The sequence below is a fragment of the Coenobita brevimanus genome, chromosome 64 (genome assembly GCF_032717465.1).
Source record: "Coenobita brevimanus isolate Jiangsu-jjx chromosome 64, ASM3271746v2, whole genome shotgun sequence".
Classification (NCBI taxonomy): Eukaryota; Metazoa; Arthropoda; class Malacostraca; order Decapoda; family Coenobitidae; genus Coenobita; species Coenobita brevimanus.
The window spans coordinates 21,806,998-21,827,745 of NC_137017.1; the positions used below are offsets into that span (position 1 = coordinate 21,806,998).

A 20,748-nucleotide genomic window follows, 5' to 3' on the forward strand; every position below is an offset into this window, starting at 1 on the left:
GGGTGTCAGTTGGGAGCAGGGCAGTGAAATGGCGGGGGACAGGGCGACTTGGAGGCAATTTGTTTGTGGCCACCCCAAACGGGATTGAGGCGTCTGGCAATAGATAGATAGATAGATAGAATTTGTTGCAAAAATCTAAGTCAAACGTCTGTGATATTTCTTCCATAAGATATTGTGGGGTCTAGTGTGTGTGTGTGTGTGTGTGTGTGTGTGTGTGTGTGTGTGTGTGTGTGTGTGTGTGTGTTTTGACATTGCTGTTCATTTTTAAAAAATACATTTCTGTTTATTGGTGGTGCATTATGGTCAGAGGCAGTATGCTTTTGTTGTCATTGGTGCATTATGGTTTTGATTTGGTCAATCAGAGGGTTGGAAGTAAGTCTCTCAAGTGTTTTCAAATTTGAAATCAGGCAAGGTGGACTCCACCAGCAACTTGGTAACTACTTGAAACTGGTTTCAGTTGGGCTTGAATAACACAAATCTATGTTAGGTTAATGCCTAAACGGATGAGTTTGGGTCGGCTAATGCAAAAAATAACTTGATATCATTCACTTTTGTTATTTGCACCAAAAGATATATATATATATATATATATATATATATATATATATATATATATATATCTGATGTGAGAGGTGTAAGGCTGAGAGGAAGACCACGAATAGGATGGATGGACAGTGTGAAGAGAGCGCTGGATGCGAGAGGGATGTCTGTTGAGCAAGGAAGAGTGGCTGTGCGTGACAGAAATAAATGGAGAGAAATTGTGAATGAATAAGTGATGACACAGCCCTGAGGGGATATTCTCCCACATTTTGGTCTGATCAGCTAGTCAGGTCAGGTGCGGGTAAGGGGATGGGTCTGTTATGATGTGGCAGGGGTAAACCAGTTCTGCTGTCGGGCCCTGCTGCGGATGTCACTGATTGCATTGCGCAGTTGACCCTTGTGCGGTGTGGTGCGGTGAGGATCTGTCCGTTCTCCCCTTTGGGGCTAAGATGCGAATGAATGTGTTTGAATGGATGAGTAAATGGGGAGTGTGTCGTCCTGTCTGGGCTACCTCCCTTTCCTTGGGGGAAGCAGCCTAGGTATATAGATAGATATATATATATGTACATATATATATATATATATATATATATATGCCAACGGCCATGCCACGTTGAGTACACCGCTTCCCATCCGATCAGCGAAGTTAAGCAACGTTGGGTCTGGTTAGTACTTGGATGGGTGACCACCTGGGAACACCAGATGCTGTTGGCATAACGTTCTCCCTACGTGTCAAGTGGGGTTGGTGGAGGATTAGTGCCCCTCCCTGTAAAACAAATAACTCTAAGCCCTTGGCCACCCCGTTTGGGATACGTGTCGTCTGGCAATGAATGAATGTTTACCCAATACGAAACAGAATTTTACACATACGCACTGCTCTTCAAGGTCTTTCCTTGTTCAACTTGCAACAAATTGCCATGTGCACTAAACACATGTTCCCTCAAACATGTGTACCTCGACGACTAACTGACATGGTGTGATGCAGCTAACGTTAGACCAAAGCTCAAAGTTGCCAGTGCATAGCACGCTATTTGTGATCATGATATGGCAGCTAGTTGGTGAGCTGTTTAAAAAGTTTAGATTCTTCTTGGACAGACCTCGCACAAGACATCTTCGGGCAATGAACTTTGGTGAAAGCTTTGCCATTGCACTTCACATATCAAAGGCTTTCAATCAAGTCTGGCATAAATCTTTAATTTACAAACTGCTCTCTTACAGCTTCTATCCTTCTATCTGCGCCTTCATATATAGCTTCCTTTCTGGTTGTTCTACAGCCACTGTTGTAGACGGCCATCATTCTTCTCCTAGATCTATCAACAGTGGTGTTCCTTAGGGCTCTGTCCTATCAACAACTCTTCTCCTTTCATTCATCAATGACCTTCTAAGCTGTACATCAAACCCTAGCCACTTGTACGCTGAAGATTCCACCCTTCACCTTTCCATTCAGTTCCCACAATGCCTATCTCAGCAGTTACTTCAACAAGCAAGGGATGAGGCTATGGCACACCTGATGTCTGACTTGACTCGTATTTCTGACTGGGGTAAAAATAATCTTGTTGTTTTTAATACATCAAAAACTCAGTTTTTGCACCTATCAACCTAACAAAATCTTCCACAGGAGTACTCACTAATGTTTAATAATATCCAGCTGAATCCTGCATCATCCTTGAACATGCTTGGGGTTTCATTCACTCGGGACTTATCTTGGAAAGATCATATTGCATCTCTTGTAAAATCTGCTTCCAAGAGATTGGGTGTGCTAAGCTATAGTAGCCGCAGCGAGAAATGAACGCTGTGGTGGGGCAGCCGGGATGACCGGGGATTCCCCCACTGTAGCCATATCCACATGTCACCGACCATAGAGGTAGGATGTCACCGACCATCGGCCACCGCTGCAGCCCCGCTCCATGATCCTTACCCTGTGTCTCTGGCTTTCTCTTTCTCTCTCGGTTTCTATATAAACTGCTGTATTTCTGAAACTAATTATGAAATTATTATGACTTTTGTTCCACACCACCACTGAGGTAAAAATCAAGGAGAGTTTTCTGTACAAAGGTTTCCCCCCCCTTGTCTGAGGGCAAGTCAGTTCTGGCGAGTGCATAATTATAGGTCAGGCGGAGGTATCGGCAAGGCCGCACTCCCCCGCTCATATGCCACATTTAGGAGGGGGGGGAAACCTTTATACAGAAAACTCTCCTTGATTTTTACCTCAAAGGTGGTGTGGAACAAAAGTCATAATAATTTCATAATTAGTTTTGGAAATACACCAGTTTATATAGAAACCGAGAGAGAAAGAGAAAGCCAGAGACACAGGGTAAGGATCATGGAGCGGGGCTGCAGCGGTGGCCGATGGTCGGTGACATGTGGATATGGCTACAGTGGGGGAATCCCCGGTCATCCCGGCTGCCCCACCACAGCGTTCATTTCTCGCTGCGGCTACTATAACTCTGTACCTTCTTTACCCCTGCACAGTTGTTGACTATATACACAGGTTTCATTCGCTCCAGTGTAAGAGTACAACTCTCATGTGTGGGGAGGTTCCCCACATACAGCTCTTCTCAATAGGGTGAAGTCAAAGGCTTTTCGTCTCATTAACCTGCCCTGTCCCGACTGATTTTCAACTAACGACTCCCCCCAATCCCAACCAATTTTGGAAAATAAATTTTTTGGCTCAAACCTCCGCTTCTGGTGAGAAACATCAAAAATTCATAGAGAAATCGCTCACCTGAGGTTTAAAATACTCGATACAGGTAGCAGTACTCCTTACCTTACTGGGCTTTCTATCAGGCTCGCTCCAAAGAAAATGAGTTCTATGGGAGGGTAACTATTCCACACCACTCATAAACGGTGTTTATTTATTTATTTGGTACGAATTTATATGTAGTAAGAGAGTATATTGGTTTTCACACAGTAATATAGGCAATATAAGCATTGTTTCACTCACCAAACACATCAACATACCTGTCCTTTTTTGGTGACATTACCTGATCATCATTTCTGACTGTTTCTTCCTCTAATGCTACGTAAATACATTGTCATCAATTGGGGAATCACTCTGGCCCTGAATTTCGTACCATGGCACGACATGACTTTACTAGCCAGGTCGCTGGTAACAGGTGAATTGCCGAGACAATGGTGTGCAAGGGGGGGGGGGTCATGCTGGGTAAGGCATTGTCCCTGCCTGGCATCTTGTAGGGGAAGGTGTCCCGTGTATACGTACCAAAAATCACTCGTGAAAATTGAAAATTGTGCAAATTGGGGACCTTGCAATTGATGCATGTTTATATACGTCAACGGGACTGACAGTGACAAAAAGTGTGGACATATATATATGTCAACGGGACGCAGCGGGTTAACTCTCCTCTTACTGGCTCCCTTCAATCTCTGTCTCTTCACCGCACTGTTGTGTCTTTATCTCTTTTCTATTGCTACTTCAATGGTCACTGCTCCCCTGAACTGTCTGCTTGCATCCCTCCACCTCCATGATGGGTGCGTTGCACTCGTCTAGCAACAGACTCTCATCCCTTTCTGTCCAACTCTCTAATGCAAGAGTTAACCGTTACTCCCAGTCCTTCATTTATGCAATGGGTCAACTCTGGAAATGTCTCCCTCTGTCTGTATTTCCTACTTCCTATGATCTCTAGTCTTTCATACGCAGTGTGTCCAGGCATCTCGAAATGAACGGATCTTGAATTTGGCTCTCTTTTGCGGTTTTTGTTTTTTTCTCGAAAGGAACGGTTTGCGGGCTCCTGGCCATTGGTTCCTTCTTTCTTGCATTAAGAAAAAAAAAAAAAAAAGTTCAAACACACTCAGACACTTACCAGGACAGAATTTGCACAACAGAAAGATACTCTCCCAACTCTACAAACAATATATCAAATCAGCGATGTTCCGTGCCTCCCCAGCATGGGCCTCTATCGTATCAAATACAATACCCACAACAACACCTTGCAGACCATACGGAACAACACCCTCAACATAATACCTAGCTACACAAAAACCAACTCCCAGAGCTCATTTATGCTTTGAAACTAAAGCCCTCTCTGTTAGAAAATATCCTGATATGAGAGGCACATAATTCTATGCAGCAGCCTGTGACAACATACAACACCTCATCAAATAACAATGCCACATGACACAATTAGGTACAAAACATTCACCACACAAACATTATCAGAATTTCTCTGAAAACATCCCATCTCCAGACATTCTAACACTAGGAATGAAAACACACCTACAAACTCATTATACACACAAAGCATTATAACATCCCAATCAGAATACTAAACTACAAGACCCCCTCCCAACATCTACCCATCAGAGATATCCTTAAACAGAACTGATTGGGTTCACTCAGCTAGGTTACGAACAGGATATTACCTTGCCCAACACTGTGACACAGACTAAACATCCACGGTGTAAGGAACCTGTGGGATGACCCCATTGAGACACTTCCTAACCTGCACCTGATGGGTTTCCTCAGCCAGGCAGACTGAGGTTAAGCAACAACAACAACAATGCAGTCATTCACTCACTGCCTCCTTATATCCATTCCATGGTATTTCACTACATCTTCTCCTTACCTTGTTCCATGTTGCCTTTTTTTGGTTTCATGTGTCTTCCTATCTCTATAATTAAACCAATCCTTTTTTCCTCTCAGTATTTCTAACAAACTGTGGGACATGTCTACTGATATCCTCTCCATTTATTTTCATTAAAAATTTCATATTTCTCATAGACAGTGCTTTTCATTTCCATTCCCTGACAGTGAACCCTAACTTAAAACCCTCTGCTCTCAATATTCTCACATGAAGGGGTAGTGTATTGTAACAATATACACAAGCACTGGATCTGAAAGAATACTTTTTCAGCTATTAAAAAAAAAAAAAAAAAAAAAAAAAAAAAAAAAAAAATGGCGGCCTACCTGTGAATAGAAAGCCAAGCCCCATGCCTAAGGCAGCTGTTGTAAGGAAGGTCCACCAGAAGGCAGTAGGGACAGTGAAAGGCAGAACTGTTACTGATACTGCCACCCACACCAGACTAACAAACATGAGGAACTGACGGTTGTACACCTCAAACAGCACTGATCCTGTGAAGGATAAAGAACATGATAGTTTTAATCCTATAAATCCTATACATATAGCTGTGGTCAGCAATTATCATCCATCATCCTCTTTGTCCCAGTGTCCAATTCACATCCTTCTGCCAGATCAATGTGGGGTGGGTGGGGGAGGGGGAGGCAGGTAACAGCTCAGAGGAGGAGAGACAGGATGATGTGGAAGGGAGGTAGGGAGAATCATGGAAGCAAGGCTGTCAACCCCTTCACTACAAAACCTTTTTCTTTTTCGTTCTTGACATCTCCACATGGCATTATTCAGCAAAGGAGAGACTTATCCACCTGGAAGGTGGATCATTAATTCAATACCAATGATCCAATCTATGTTGAAAAAAATAATTTTATGGTGGACACATTATATGAAAAATGTGACACAGGACCAAGAGGCTTCACTGGGAATCATAATGATGTGCTCAACTCTCCTTTAAAGTGAGAGGAAAACAATAACGACATGGTTGTTAATACAACATTACATCCGTATTCAAGTGACAAGATATCCAGGTTTGATGTCAAAATATTTCAGTGATCTTTTTGTTGTTGCTGATTAACCCTCATATGTCTGGCCAAGCAGACCCATCAACCACAGGTAAGCATCTGCTTCTGTAAGACCATCCTACTGGTACAATACAATACCTGTACACCGATACCCCGATAACCGTCAGTGCTGCGTACCGGTGGGAGTGTTTGGTCAATGAGTATGTCAGATATCAAAGCACTTTTCCCCTTAATATACTGAAGAAAAGCCAGAGATGCATTCCAGGCCCAAACCCAAACTCTCATTTACCTTAATCAACAGAGAATGACACAGAAACACCAAAGATAATGTTATTATCCTCATAAATAATACCACTGCAAAAAAATGAGACATCGAACATCACATGCAGGAAAGTATTCAGGCCAACAGACACAGCAAGAGTGGGAGAGTGGACGAGCTGGCCAGGCAGGTGGGGGTCAGGGAGGGTGGGGGGATGGGGAGGGGGACACACAGGGGTGGGGAAGTGTGGGGGGATGAGGAGGGAGACAAACATTGGTGGGAGAGGGTGGGAGGGATGGGGAGGGAGACAAGCAGGTGTGCAGGAGGGCAGGGGGACTGGGAGGGAGACAAGACAGCCCAACTGCCCTACTACCCCCCCAATCTCTCTCTGTTTCTCTCTCTCTCTCACACACACACACACACACACACACACAAGGGGACGGGTGTGAAAGTCACAGTCTTGCCCTTAGATCGGACTCTATGAGCTCTCAGTTCCCTTCCGGGAGGGTAAAAGCTGACGATCACGACCATCAAGCGATCCTGACCGACTCGGTGAATTACTCGGTGAATTACACACACACACACACACAGATATAAACATAATGGATAACATGCATCTGCAGGAAGGCTCCAGAAAATTTAACATAATTGTAGTATACAGAATGAAATCCCATCTCTAAACTACCTATCTATCTATCTATTGCCAGACACCTTAATCCCTTACGGGGTGGCCACAAACAAATTGCCTCCACGTCGCCCTGTCCCCCGCCATTTCACTGCCCTGCTCCCAACTCACACCCCCCTCTCTCATATACCTCACCACTCCATCCCTCCACCTCATCCTCAGCCTCCCCCTCCCTCTCCCCGCCTCCACCTCACTCAGATACACTCTCCTCATCAGTCTCTCACCCTCCATCCTCTCCACATGGCCAAACCATCTCAGTGTGTTCCTCCTAATGCTTCCTATCACATCCATATCCACACCACAACACTCCTTTATATCCTCATTTGTCAGCCTGTCTGTGATTAAAGTTAAAGGCAGAGAGGTTCACCTGTAAAACTGAAACATTTGGATGCTCTTTGGGAGCTGTGGCCAAAAAAAAAAAAAAAAAAAAAAAAAAAAAAAAAAAGGCAGACGAGAGAGGCAGAGTGGAGCGGCATATGGTTGATGAAAGTGGTGATTTTGGGGGATCTGATTATCAAACCGACTTGTGTGAGCTGATAAAGGCATTAATGATTAGAATTTCAAAGATGGAAGCAGTAATCAAGAATATGACAAGTGACAGCTTAAAGACAAAGAAAGGTGAAACAAAAGATGAGTAGAAGCTGAGTACAGCGACCTGGTTATGGAGATTGAGGTACAGTATTGTGGAAGGCATGGGAGAAAGAGAAGAGACATATTAACAAAACAGATATGATTATGGGAGAGTGGATTTCGACTCCATAAGATAATATTTCAGAAATGTGGACTGGAGCGAAATGTAGTGTGTGAAAAATACCCAGAAGAAATACAATATCTTTATGAAAATATATGAGGAGGGAGTCAGAAACCATGTTCCTAAAGTTGCTGCAAAAAGGGAAGACAGAAAGAAAGAGTAGTTTAATAAAAGATGTAGGGAGGCACTTGAAGTTAGGAATCAAGCATAGGACCAGGTAAGAAAAAGATATACAGAAAAATCTTGGAAAGGGTGCAGAGAAGTAAGAGACGAATATGTAAAAGTAAGACGGGAGGACAAACAAAAATGCGGGAAGGATATAATTAATAAAAGCAAGAAAGAACTCAAGCCATTCTAAAGGTCTGTTAATAGTAAAATGAGAACAATGAAAAGCATAGTAAGACTGAGAGATGGAGATGTAATATATGAAAAAGAAGAGGAAATGTGTAACATAATGAATGATAAACTGCAGTTGGAATTTGTAACAGAAGAGGAATTCCTAGAACCTGTAACAGAGATACAGCTCCTGAAACTGGAAACAATAGTAGATGAGAAAAATGAGATACTTCAGTTGATGAAGGATACGGATGTGAGAAAAGCAATGAGACCAGATGAAGTAGCTGGTTGAATCCTGAAAGAATGTGCAGACCAGTTAATGAGGCCTACCTATGATATTCTAAGGTTTTCCATAGAAAGTGGGGAGCTACCTGCTGAATGGAAAAAAGCAAATACAGTTCCGATTTATATAAGTGGTGAAAGGAAGGATCCGCTTGACTATAGACTGGTCTCCCTCACTAGTCTGGTCTGCAAACTATGTGAACATGTCATTTGAAAAAGATGGATAAAATTCCTTGAAGGGCATATGGTAATAACATCCAAGCAATTTGGATTCAAAGAAGGGTCATCTTGTGTTACAAACTTGTTGAGCTTCTACAGAAGAGTGACAGACAATGTTCAAGGAAGGGAAGGACAGGTAGACTATATTTACTGGGATTTAAAGAAAGCTTTTGACAGAGTGCCCCATAGAAGATTATTATGGAATCTGAAAACCTATGCAAGTGTACATGGAAAACTGCTGAAATGGATAGAAAATTATTTGATAGGAAGATAAGTGAAAACCATACTAAGAGACAAGTGTTCCAAGTGGAAAAAGATAATTAGTGGAGTGCAAAAGGTTTGGTGTTGGCCCTAATCATGTTCTTGATAGACATAAATGACATGCCTGAGGGGCTGAGTACTTATAAGAGTTTACTTGCTAATGATGCAAAAATTATGAAACATATTAACCCTTAGCCAGTGGCAGCAGTCGCTGAGAAACACCTAAAAAAAAAAAAAAATCATCTTTATACAGATCCCCCCGACCCCAGGACTGGAACATATATATAGTTACATTGCATTATGTAAGGTTTTAACATAATCTATATATAATCTCTACCGCATGTAAGGTTTTAACATTAAATATAGATGCTACTGCATGTAAGCTTTTAACTTAATCTATATACAGACTCTGCCACATGTAAGGTTTTAACATAATCTGTATATAGATTCTACCAAATATGAGGTTTTAACATTATCTACATACAGTACAGACTCTACCACAATGTGGAACTGTTGCTATATTTCATTAACATAACAAAAAGGGTGTTGGAAGCATCTAGTTGGTGGAGTGGTATGAGCAGACTGTAGGCTTCTTTACTAAGCCTTGTAAAAGGACCAAATCTAAAAAGGCATACATTAGTTTCCTTCCACATCAGCTCTCTACTCTTTCTCATAATTTCCTCCTTCCTTATTCTTTTCTTCACAGACTTTGGCAGCATATTTGATTGTTTCTCTCACTGTATGTTCAATGATATCCCTGTCTACTAAGGTCCTGAAGATTTTGCAAAACTACTTTGACCCCTGTGTCTCCAGTAATTGGCAATTGTTCTCTACTAACTGCAGAATGACTCAACCACCTAAATGGAGCACTGTCATTAACTTCTGAACTTGACAGATTATCATCTGGCTCCTCTGCAATCTCAAGCTGTGATTCATCACCACTATCAGTGTCATCACCATCACTATCTGATGTAGAATTGCTACTGTACTGATATCAACAACGAAATTAACATCTAAATCCTGACCTAGAATAACTAGTATCTCATCATCACTAATGTTCCTCATTGAGACCAAAAACAAGTTTAAAGCCAATCTAAATGGCCTAACAGCTGTCAAGGAAGCTAACCTAAGCCTAACACCTGTATAAAACTCACTAAAACCAACAAATAAAATCTGAAAATCATCAAATATAAGTCTGAAAAAAATCAAGCTTAGTGAGCTGTACCCCAAAATAATAATGTTCACCCCATCTATGGCTAAAACACATTAATCTACGTCTAAAAACAGTTCATAAATCAATGTGAACACACGATTTTAGTCTAAGATATCATCAAAATCTACAGCAGCAGACTGTAGCACCAGTCGAGCAGGGCAGTACTCCCAAAGTGGATGGAAAGCTGAAGACAGGGAGAGCTGGAGCTCCCATTTCATCAGCCCTCGGGACTAGTTCCTGACCATCCTTCCTTGCTGAACTTTTTCAGTGTCTCAGTTACACAGTGAGTAGGCCAGCATGCTCTCCAATACAAATTTCTCTAACTACCAACACCAAACTACATGCACAGTACACACTACACTTCTTTTTCCAAAATTCAAAAATCATGGCGTCACAACACACAGCCTCGAAGTCCCCAGGGAGGGGGGGGAGGGACCATAAATTCCCCCACCTTCTGCCCCTCACCCAGTGACGACTAGAGCTGCCTGGAACCACTGTCTGACTCAATTCTTCATTTCTGCAACATTTGTTGCCTTTCATCCAACTTTCGCTCTGTAGAGCACCACTTCTCCTCCTGTAAACCTCACCTTCTTTTCCTAACTGAGACTCAGCTGTCTGAGGCAACTGACAGCAAACCCTTTTCTATATCCTCCTACTTTCTCTATACTCATTTCAAAGCCAAAGGTGGCTGTTGTGTATATATATGCAACGACTTATCTTGCTCTCGTGTTCCTGAACTCAATTCTTCTGAATTCTCTACACTCTGGCTTCGGCTTTCCTGTCACTCTCTGACTAAATATATCTGCGCTGTTTACTTATCCCCTAATTTGACTATCAAAAATTCTTTGACTATCTTACTTCGACGATGGAACACATTCTATCCTTTTCTCTTTCCTCTGAAATCTCCATTCTAGGAGATTTCAATGTTTACCACCACCTTTGGCTCTCCTCTCCTTTCACTGATCCACCTGGTGAACATGCCTACACTATTTCTACCCTTAATGACCTAGAGCAGCCTGTACAGCACACTACATGTATCCCTGACTGCCTTAGAGAGAGCTCCAACATACTTGACCTCTTCCTTACAACTAATCCTTCTGCTTACAATGATAATCTTTTCTCTCCGTTGGGCTCCTCCGATCACAACCTTATCACCTTGACCTGTCCTATCGCTCCGGTACGGCCTGTGGACCCTCCAAAGAAACGTCATCTGTGGCACTTTGGAGCTGTGGACTGGGAGGCCCTCAGACAGTACTACTTTGATTTTCCCTGGAATGATTATTGCTTCCATGGCCAGGGGCCATCTGGGTGTGCCTTGCGCATTACAGAGGTTATTCTCTCAGGCACGGAAGCATACATTCCTATCTCATATCCTTTGACTAATGCAAGAAAGCCTTGGTTTAATCACGCTTGTTCTAATGCTGTCCGCAACAAGGAGAGGGCCTATAAAAGGTACCAGAGCCAACCCACCCCTGAATCACATCTTTTATACGTTTCTGCCTGGAATTGTGCAAAGTCTTTTCTTCGCTCTGCTAAAAATAATTTCTATCTATCGATCTATCTATTGCCAGACGCCTCAATCCCGTTCGGGGTGGCCACAAACAAATCGCCTCCACGTCGCCCTGTCCCCCGCCATTTCACTGCCCTGCTTCCAGCTCACACCCCCCTCTCTCATATACCTCTCCACCCCATCCCTCCATCTCATCCTCGGCCTCCCCCTCCCTCTTCCCCCCTTCACCTCACTCACATACACTCTCTACGTCAGTCTTTCACCCTCCATCCTCTCCACATGGCCAAACCACCTCAGTGTATTCCTCATAACGCTTCCTATCACATCCACATCCACACCACAACGCTCCTTTATATCCTCATTTGTCAGCCTGTCTCTCCATGTGACTCCACAGGCTCCTCTTAAATAACTCATTTCCACTGCTCTCACTCTTGACTTGTGTCCTTCCAGCAACGTCCAAGCTTCACTTCCATACGTTAGAGTTGGTATCACAATACTGTCATGTAGTAACTTTTTCACTTCCATGCTCATTTCCCTGCTTCTTATCACTGCTTTCAAGGAACCAACAACCTTTCTTCCTTGCTGTAACCTTTCAAGCACTTCACCCTCCAAACCTCCAACCTTACTCATCACACTACCCAAGTACTTGATCGTACTCCCATTTTCCAATTCCTCACCATCCAACCTCGCTGTACATTCACTGAATTCACCTCTCTCAAACACCATCACTTTACTCTTCCCTATATTCATCTTTAGATTCCGTTTCTTACACACTCTCCCAAACTCATCCACCAAGCCTTGCAGCTCCCCTTCATCTTCACTCAACAACACAGTATCATCTGCAAACAACAATACAGGGAGTTTCCAAACACTACCCTCTCTCCCCAGGGTCACTCCAACATCCACCACCTTGTACCTCTTTTATTACCCAATCCATGTACAGATTGAACAACCATGGAGACATGACACATCCCTGTTTCAACCCAACCTTCAAAGAGAAAAATTCACTCAGTTCACCATCCACACGCACTGCAGCCTTAGCACCATCATACATACTCTTCACAGCATTCAACAACTTCCCATCTACTCCATATATTCTTAATACTTTCCACAATCCTTGTCTATCCACCCTGTCATATGCTTTCCCCAAATCCATGAAAGCTGCATACAACTTCTTTCCCTTCTCTAGAAACTTTTCCACTAAACATCTAAGAATGAATATCTGATCTACACAACCTCTTCCCTTCCTAAAGCCTCCCTGTTCTTCTCCAACTAATTCCTCTGTTCTTTCCCTAACTCTCTCAATAAGTATCCTACCATACACTTTTCCTATTATAATAAGAAGACAGATGCCCCTATGATTACCACACACTTCTTTTTCCCCTTTTCCTTCGTACAAGGGAATACAGTAATTATACCTGACTTCCAATCCTCCGGGACTCTACCTTCCTCCCAGGCCAATCTGCACATCTTCCACATCCATTCTACTACTATCTCTCTCCCATACTTCAGCATTTCACCACACACTCCATCAATTCCTGGGGCTTTCCCAAATTTAACTTTCTTCATTGCTTCCACAACTTCTATCCTACTGATTTCTTCCAGTCTTCTCACCTCCCTCCTTCTCCCAGCCATTCCCCAGCCACTTATACTCGCATTACTTCCATCCTCTATGTTCAACAATTCCTTGAAGTGTTCTCTCCATCTGCTCACTTTTTCTCCCTTCTCCACTAGTAATCTACCATTTTTATCTTTCACTCCCCTGCTAACTTCACTTTCACCCTGTCTTACTCTTTTCACCCCTTTCCAGAACATTTTCTTACTGTCCCTCCACTTTACACTCAAGTTCCTTTCAAATTCCTCATCCGCTCTCTTCTTACTCTCTCTTACTAACCTTTTCACCTCTCTTTCTTTCTTTCTACATATATCTCTCTCTTCTGCCTCTCAACTTCTTCCACAACCCTATTTCTCATCCATTCATTGTATGCTTTCTTCCATACTAAATGCTCTCAACTTTCCAACTCGAATTCTTCCCGCTCCTTCTGGGATCTTTTACCTCATCATCCTTCCCTCCTCTTTTCTACTCTGATGGCTCTGTAGCTATTTCTTCTACTGATAAAGCAAATCTCTTTGCTCAGACTTTCTCCTCCAATTCCACCTTAGACGATTCTGGTGCTATTCCTCCATCACATCCCCCCTCTGACTTCCTCATGGCTGACATTAAAATTTCTTCAGCTGATGTATTTTCTGCCATCACAGGCCTCAATACTAACAAGGCATATGGGCCTGATGGAGTCCCTCCTGTTGTTCTCAAGAACTGTGCTTCTGTGCTTACACCCTGCCTAGGCAAACTCTTTCACCTTTGTCTATTAACATGTACCTTTCCTTCTTGCTAGAAGTTTGCTCTTATTCAGCCAATCCCAAAGAAGGGTGACCGTTCCCAACCCTCTAACTATCGTTCAATTGCTTTAACGTCCTGTAAATGAGTTTTTGAGTCAATTCTTAATAGAAACATTTTAAAACATCTTTCTTATCACAACCTTCTTTCTGATCGTCAGTATGGGTTCCGTCAGGGACGCTCCACTGGCGATCTTCTCACCTACCTTTCAGACTCCTGGTCATCCTCCTTTTGGGACTTTGGCGAAAGCTTTGCCATTGCACTTGACATCTCAAAGGCTTTCGATCGAGTCTGGCATAAATCTTTAATTTCCAAACTGCCCTCTTATGGTTTCTATCCTTCTATCTGTGCCTTCATCTATAACTTCCTTTCTGGTCGTTCTATAGCCGCTGTTGTAGATGGCCATCATTCTTCTCCTAGATCTATCAACAGTGGTGTTTCTCAGGACTCTGTCCTATCACCAACTCTCTTCCTTTTATTCATCAATCACCTTCTAAGCTGTACATCTAACCCTATCCACTCATACACAGATGACTCCACCCTTCACCTTTCCATTTGGTTCCTGCAACGTCCATCTCAGCAGTTACTTCAACAAACAAGGAATGAGGGTATGGCACACCTAATGTCTGACTTGGCTCGTATCTCTGACTGGGATAAAAATAATCCGGTTGTTTTTAATGCATCAAAGACTCAGTTTTTAAACCTATCAACCCAACAAAATCTTCCACAAGTGTACCCACTAATGTTTAATAATATTCAGCTTAATCCTGCATCATCCTTGAACATGCTTGGGGTTTCATTTACTTGGGACTTGTCTTGGAAAGATCACATTACATTTCTTGTAAAATCTGCTTCTAAGAGATTAGGTATGCTGAGCCGACTCCGTTCCTTCTTTACCCCTGCACAATTGTTGACTCTATACACGGGTTTTATCTGCCCCTGTGTGGAGTACAACTCTCATGTGTGGGGAGGTTCCCCACATTCAGCTTTTCTCAATAGCGTGGAGTCAAAGGCTTTTCGTCTCATTAATTCTCCTCCTCTTACTGACTCCCTTCAACCTCTGTCTCTTCGCCACACTGTTGCATCTTTATCTCTTTTCTATCGCTACTTCAATGGTCACTGCTCCTCTGATCTGTCTGCATGTATTCCTCCACCTCTACGATGGGCGCGTAGCACCCGTCTACCAGCAAACTCTCATCCCTTTTCTGTCCAACTCTCTAATGCATGAGTTAACCATTACTCCCAGTCCTTCATTTATGCAACAGGTCAACTCTGGAACTGTCTCCTTCTGTCTATATTTCCTGCTTCCTATGATCTCCAGTCTTTCAACGCAGTGTGTCCAGGCATCTCGAAATGATCGGATCTTGAATTTGGTTCTCTCTTGTATTTTCTTTTTCTCCTGGGAGGAACAGTTATTGTGGGCTCGTGGCCTTTGGTTCCTTCTTCCTCATATTGAATTAAAAAAAAAAAAAAAAAATCAAAACCCATCATTAAACCGGGGTTTGGACATCGTTAGGTGGGGTATGGTAGTACTTCTACCCCCACTGTTAAGCCGAGGTATTGCATCTAAGGGTATCACATATCGAGGTATTACAGTACATATATATGTGTGAATATATATACAGTAATCCCTGTACTATACGGATGCCCACTTTCCAGACACCCCACTTACTGGACATTTTGGTCCTGGGATTCAATATTCCCAAAATTGTCCCCAAATTGCAAAAAAATCGAAAAAAATCCGAATTTCTTTCCCCCGTAATTTGAACTCAGTGTGCGTGGCGCCAGAGACCAGCTGTGTTTTGGTGCATAGTTCCGCCGCCGTCCGCTAGAGCATCCTTGCATCCTCCCCACTTACCGCCCGTCTTTTGTTGTGAGCGCATGCTCGTTATCAAGGCCACCCATATGCTCACTTTTTGGTGATGCCCTGCCTGCTGCGAGCTCTGCTGCTGCTCTCCTGCCTCTTCTTCGTGTGTGTGATGATGGCCCCGCCGCCTGAGAAGAGGAAGAGAGTGGTTTTGACTCTGGAGAAGAAAAGGGAGACATTGGACAAGGTGGACGAGGGATGGTCAACCTCACGCATCCTCCATGAATTCAACCAGGCCCGATCTACCTTGTTTGATATCAAGAGATCCCATGACACACTCATGCAGTACACGGCTGACTTCTCGTCGAAGAACAAACGCAACGTGGAGAGGAAGATGATGTTTACTCCCTGGTATGCTGAAGTCGACCACTCCATGTTGATTTGGTATCGACAGTAACGTGCTGCTGGTGGGCTGGTGCGAGGCACGGAGCTGAAGGCTGCTGCTGAGAAGTTCGCAAAGCTTCACAACGCCCCAGACTTCAAGGCATCCGAGGGTTGGCTCTTCGCATTCAAGTTACGACATGGCCTTACCAACCGTCTCATGGCGAAGCTTTGGACGCCAACGAGGATGGAGTAGAGAAGTGTCGGCACAAGGTGAAAGGCTTGATCGACAGGGAGGGCCTCACTCTCAGTCAAATCTACAGCGCTGACGAAACTGGTTTATTCTATCGCTCTTTGCCAACGAACACTGTAGCCGAGGAGATGGAAAAGCGTGTACCTTGCCGCAAGCTCTCCAAGCAACGGATATCTGCTTTGTGTTGTGCCAATGCTAACAGCATGCACCGGCTTAAGCCTGTTACTGTTGGCCCTGCAAAGAAGCCTCGGTGTCTTTGTGGGGTGATGGATGTCCTTCTTGTCGTGTGGTACCATTCTGTGAATGCTTGGTTCACAGACAAGATCTTCAAAGATTGGTTTCACCAGCACTTGGTCAAGGAGGTCATCCATTACCAGAGGAACACACTGGGATTCCCGTGCGATAAGGTAAAGGCCCCTCCTTCTTCTGAACAATGCACCTGCACATCCGTTCGACAAGGAGTTGGTGGCTGAGAATGACTGCACTAGGTGCTTGTTTTTGCCACTTAATACGACTGTTCTCATCCAACCAATGGAACAAGGAGTGATTGTGGCAACAAAGAGGCTGTACAGTCAGAAGTTCCTGGACGAGGTGATGGTTGTTCTCGAGGACGAGGACGAGCGCAGGAAGGGACGGGACACACAAGGCCAGCGGACTTTGGAAAACCTTCGCCACTACAACATCAAGTCAGCCATCTACAATTGGGCCAGTGCATGGAGGGAAGTCTCTGTCAAGACTCTGGAAAGTGGTTGGTCTCATCTGCTTCTTGGAGTTGATGTGGTGCACGACTTTCTAGGTTTTGACGTGGATGACTTCCATGCACGTCTTCGTGTGCATGGCGACAACGACAATGTGGATGAAGTGCGTGAGTGGTTGGATGACAAGGAGGGCGATCCTGGGTATCTAATCACATCTGATATCGAGATTGCATCTTCAGTTGCCGGTACAAGTACCCAGCTTGAAGATTCCGACAAGGACAGCGACGATGATGCGGACTCCTCTCAGCATGCCACTACTCCAGCCACCCCCAAGCTGAGCGCACTCCAGGAGCATGTCAAGTTCGCTCTTGACTACCTAGAACATCTGGACTGTGACAGGGAGATGGGGCCCCTGGGACTTGTGGAGGAAGTGCGTGCTTTCAGGCAGAGCATCATCAATCGCCAGAATCGTCATTCCTTACGTCAATCAACCATTAACAGTTCCTTCAGACCCGTGACCCCCACGGTGCCCAGCCCTAGCTCCACACTACTGCCTCCCCAAGACAGGCCTTCCACCTCCAAGCCACAGCCCAGCACATCAACCACAGTGGAGTCGCCAATGGATGTGAGTTTGCGCCTATCTTCAGAGTCATCTGCAGTGGGTAGTCCATCACCACATCACAGCGACGCACCCCTCGGCCACCTGCAACACCTACTTTCAGACTCTGGCACTGAAAAAACAGCAAACACTTGCCACTAGGCCATACAGGAATTTACAGTGTTGTGCAGTATAAAGAACATAATGTACAGTGTTAAGAAATCAGAATTCATTAACAGTTTCTTCAGGCCCATGACCCCCCCAGTGCCCAGCCCTAGCTCCACACCACTGCCTCCCCAGGACAGGCCTTCCACCTCCGAGCCACAGCCCAGCTCATCGACCAAGGTGGAGTCGCCACTGGACGTGAGCTTGCGCCTATCTTCAGAGTCATCTGCAGTGGGTAATCCATCACCAAGTCGCAGCGACGCACCCCTTGGCCAGATGCAACACCTATCCTCAGACTCTGGCACTGAATTAACAGCAAAAACTTGCTACTAGACCATACAGGAATTTACAGTGTTGTGCAGTATAAAGAACATAATGTACTGTGTTAAGAAATCAGAATTCAGAGTGCAAAGGATTAAGTGTAGAGTGCTACTGTACAGTGGAGAGTTTCAAATGCAAGAGCAAGTAAGAAAAGAATGTCCAGTGTTAAGAAATTAGAATTCAGAGTGCAAAGGCTTAAGTGCAGAGTGCAACAGTGGTGAGTTTCAAGTGCAGCACAAGTAAGAAAATAATGTACAGTGTAAAGACATTAGAATTCAGAGTGCAAAGGATTAAGTGCAGTGCAACACTGGATTACTGTAGAGGCTTCAGGTGCACCTTATTACTGTCAGAGTCTGAGAGGAGGCGGGTTATTCATTGCGATGGCCACAGAAGTGTTGTAAGTACCCTGGATGCTGCAAGGAAGAGTGGCTGTGCGTGACAGAAATAAATGGAGAGAAATTGTCAATAAATAAGTGATGACGCAGCCCTGAGGGGATATTCTCCCGCATTTGGTCTGATCAGCTAGTCAGTTCAGGTGCGGGTAAGGGGATGGGTCTGTTATGATGTGGCAGGGGTAAACCAGTTCTGCTGTCGGGCCCTGCTGCGGATGTCACTGATTGCATTGCGCAGTTGACCCTTGTGCGGTGTGGTGCGGTGAGGATCTGTCCGTTCTCCCCTTTGGGGCTAAGATGTGAATGAATGTGTTTGAATGGATGAGTAAATGGAGAGTGTGTCGTCCTGTCTCGGCTACCTCCGTTTCCTTGGGGGAAGCAGCCTAGGTATATACAGTACTCGTTAGAAGTATTCAGCGTTGTCCGCCGGGCGCGCAATACTTATGGCCCAAAAAGAATCACCCATTTTGGGGGGTAAGAATTGAGCCACAAGTTTGAGCTCCGAGCATGACGTCACGGTAGCCTAAGGCCTTCCGACACGCTGGTTGGTTCCCGCCTCAGTCGCCCACGGGCTGCCTGAGAGAGAGGAACTCCGCCAAGTCTCTCTCTCAAATTGCGCCATTTTTTACCGAGTGTCCCGCAGTGTTTTGGCCTTTAAAACTTTGTTATGGCACCTACCCGTGAACTATCGAGTGAAATCATATCCCAGATCATTGCTCTAAAGGAGGCAGGCCACCAGACAAAGGAAATTAGTGAATTGGTTGGTGTGGCACGATCGACAGTGCGTCGTTGGTGTGCGCGGTTTCGGGAGGAAAACAGTGGTGAAGTTCCCACAAAGAAACCGAGGTCTGGTAGGCCTAGGAAAACTTCCCCAAGGTCTTTTAATGTTTTAAAACGTGCAGTGGAGTTTAATCCTAGTGTGAGTGCAAGGAAAATTAAGGAGAGCAACCCAGAAGTGTTTGGTGAGGTGTCAGTGAGAACAGTGTCTCGTAGGGTGCATGAGCTTGGTTACACAAGCCACAGGCCTGTGAAAAAGCCTCTTCTCTCTAGCAGCCAGAGAATTCGTAGGCTTGCCTTTGCTAATAAATATCTAAACTGGGGTGAGGAGCAATGGTTGTCAGTGTTGTGGTCTGATGAGGCAACGTTTAGTGTTACCTGTAACAGAGGAGCACGCAAAGGTAGTGACCCACTTGACCCACGGTATGTAGAAAGCACAGTTAAACATCCTGATTCACTCATGGTATGGGGTTGTTTCTCAGGGAAGGGTTTGGGGAAGCTTGTTGTACTTCCCAAGAACCTCAGAGTGAATCAGGATGTTTACCTGGAGCTTCTGTGTGATCATTTACCAGACTCCTTCGAGCTAACAGGTGCATGAGTGTTTCAGCAGGATGGTGCACCTGCTCACAAGGCCAAATCGGTCACCAATTGGCTTCGTGACTGTGAGGTATCATTCATGACAGACTGGCCAGGAAATAGCCCAGACCTCAACCCGATTGATAACCTCTGGTACCTCGTAAAGAAGAGTCTCCAAGGGAAGGACGTGAGCTCTCTGCCTAAGCTGGAAGCCGCCATTCGTGACTCCTGGGACAAAATACCGCTCCAGCACCTCAGGAGCCTCGCCCTTTCACTTCCAAGACGTCTCAGGTCCGTGAAGAAACGTAAAGGCTACCCTACAAAGCACTAAAGGTAAATAAAATGCATTATTTATATGTTTTTTCAATGTTGAAAGGTTTGTTTCTCAGGAGGGACGCAGGGCGCTCCATACTTCTGACGAGCACTGTAGATAGATAGATAGACCTCTAACTCTCATTCTCTGGTTCCTTTTCATTTACTTCATCCTTTCTGTTCCTTATTTGTGTGAATAGGGTCTTAAATAGGTGCTATGCATGTCCGGTAGGAGGTTATGTAGGTGTTTTTCTAAGGTAGGCTGGGTTAGGGTCCATAAGTACCAGTCCAAGAGGCAGGGTCCCAGTATCCAGACAAATATGCATAATTGTTCAATCCATCTATCATATCGTTTACATAAATCAGGAACATTACTGGCGCTAACACTGAGCCCTGTGGGACT

At 44.4% G+C, this 20,748-nt stretch overlaps 1 protein-coding gene and 1 non-coding gene across 3 annotated transcripts in view; one reads left to right on the forward strand and one right to left on the reverse strand.

Moving 5' to 3' along the window:
- Positions 1-20,748, reverse strand: part of LOC145404580 (uncharacterized) — a 97,419-nt gene that overhangs the window by 56,100 nt on the left and 20,571 nt on the right. For both annotated transcript variants that reach the window (XM_080276089.1, XM_080276088.1), the window contains exon 3: positions 5,465-5,629. In XM_080276089.1, the coding sequence (XP_080132215.1) occupies positions 5,465-5,629 (165 nt within the window). The remainder of the gene's footprint in view (positions 1-5,464; positions 5,630-20,748) is intronic.
- On the forward strand, positions 1,136-1,254 carry LOC145404744 (5S ribosomal RNA). The gene has a single exon (XR_013898215.1). It is a non-coding gene; the product is annotated as a 5S ribosomal RNA (ribosomal RNA).